The sequence below is a fragment of the Austrofundulus limnaeus genome, unplaced genomic scaffold, assembly GCF_001266775.1.
Source record: "Austrofundulus limnaeus strain Quisiro unplaced genomic scaffold, Austrofundulus_limnaeus-1.0 Scaffold2225, whole genome shotgun sequence".
Lineage (NCBI taxonomy): Eukaryota > Metazoa > Chordata > Actinopteri > Cyprinodontiformes > Rivulidae > Austrofundulus > Austrofundulus limnaeus.
The window spans coordinates 18,796-20,768 of NW_013954627.1; the positions used below are offsets into that span (position 1 = coordinate 18,796).

General features: G+C 50.3%; 1 protein-coding gene across 1 annotated transcript in view; it reads left to right on the plus strand.

The window, feature by feature from the left end:
• Positions 1-1,858, plus strand: part of LOC106537281 (nardilysin) — a gene marked incomplete at its 5' end in the record, with an annotated part of 18,432 nt that extends 16,574 nt beyond the window's left edge. The window contains 2 exon segments of the mRNA XM_014034668.1: positions 945-1,031; positions 1,101-1,858. Of these exon segments, the coding sequence (XP_013890122.1) occupies positions 945-1,031; positions 1,101-1,310 (297 nt within the window).
• Positions 1,859-1,973: the final 115 nt, after the last annotated feature.

The window sequence follows — 1,973 nt, forward strand, 5'->3', positions numbered from 1 at the left end:
CCAGTCCTCTTTGAGTCCAGTCCCCTTCGAGTCCAGTCCTCTTTGAGTCCAGTCTCCTTTGAGTCCAGTCCAGTCCCCTTTGAGTCCAGTCCTCTTTGATTCCAGTCCCCTTTGAGTCCAGTCCTCTTTGAGTCCAGTCCTCTTTGAGTCCAGTCCCCTTCGAGTCCAGTCCTCTTTGAGTCCAGTCCTCCTCGAGTCCAGTCCTCTTTGAGTCCAGTCCTCCTCGAGTCCAGTCCCCTTTGAGTCCAGTCTAGTCCTCTTTGAGTCCAGTCCCCTTTGAGTCCAGTCCTCTTTGAGTCCAGTCCCCTTTGAGTCCAGTCCCCTTCGAGTCCAGTCCAGTCCTCTTTGAGTCCAGTCCTCTTTGAGTCCAGGGCGTTTCTTGTTGACCTCAGGTCTTGCTCCCTGTTTCTGGTTCTGGTTGCAGCTCAGACTTTGTGGAGTCTAAGATTGAGGAGTTCTTGCTGACTTTTGGAGAACGTCTGTCGGGTCAGAGCCAGGAGTTCTTCAGGACCCAGGTCCTGGCTCTGATCAGACTTAAGCAGTGTGAGGACACCCACCTGGGACAGGAAGTGGACCGGAACTGGGTGGAGGTGGTGACCCGGCAGTACGTTTTTGACAGACCCGACAGAGAGGTGATCAGGTTCTGCTAACCTTCATTGAGTCTGGACCGGTCCAAGTCCCATCCACACAGGTTCTGATCCCAGAACCTGACCACAGGTCACAGGTTATGACTGGACCCACAGTCCACATCCTGCTGGTTCTTCAGAACCCACACCAGACCCACAGAATGTTCTGAGGAGTTCTGTTAGATTCTCTGATTGGCTCAAAGGATCAGATATCAGCCGGTCCTGGTCCTGGTCCTGGTCCTGGTCCTGGTCCTGGTCCAGACTCACTGGTGAACTCAACGGGCTGGTTCTGGTTGTGACCTGCTTGTTTCTGTTTAGATTGAGGCTCTGAAGGTCTTCACTCAGGAGGATCTGATCTCCTGGTTCTGGCAGATCCGACATGACAACAGGAAGCTCAGTGTGCACGTAAGTCCATACGGTTCTGGTTCTGGTCCTGTTCTCTGGACCAGCTCATGGTTCTGGTTCTCCTGACAGGTGGTGGGCTTCGGGGTGGAGGAGAACGACCCCTCTGATCAGGGTGCTGTCAGTCCTGGTGACTCCGCCCCCTTAGCATACGGCCAGGTGAGCCACCTGACCTTCTTGCCAACATGGACGCCAGCGCTGCGAGAGGCCACGCCCATCACTGACATCAGAGCTTTTAGCTCCTCCCTTCCCCTCCACCCCTCCCACCAGATCCTGTGTTAGGCTCCTCCCACTTCTGCAGTAACTATGGTGACGCGGATCATCTCTGTTTTCATTGGTTCTGTTGAATAAAGAGGCTCTGAGCCTGGATCTGAGGTTCTGGTTCTGAAGCTCTGAGCCTGGATCTGAGGTTCTGGTTCTGAAGCTCTGAGCCTGGATCTGAGGTTCTGGTTCTGAAGCTCTGAGCCTGGATCTGAGGTTCTGGTTCTGAAGCTCTGAGCCTGGATCTGAGGTTCTGGATCAAAGAGACTGTGGTCCATGAAGTCCACTGGACCCACTGAGACCAGATACACTCACGTGTTATTTAAATGAGCAGCAGTTTGAGTTGTTGTTCAGTTCTGCTGTAAACAAATGTTCTGTTCTAGATTCAGACCTGCTGTCGTTCTTCTTCAGCTGTAAACTGTTCATTGTTCATGAAGCAGGAAATGAAACTTGATTTAMAGGAGGAACATGGTTCAGGCTGGTCTCTGACACATATCACACAATAATCATCCAGTTATATAACAAAGTTATTATGTTGATCAATCTGAATAAAATGTTACAAACTTTTATTTCATTACATCATTAAATAAAGTCCAACACAGATAAAGACAGTAAATTAAATAAAGTATCAATACACACTGTGTATGGAACAATACACACTGTGTATGGAACAACACACACTGC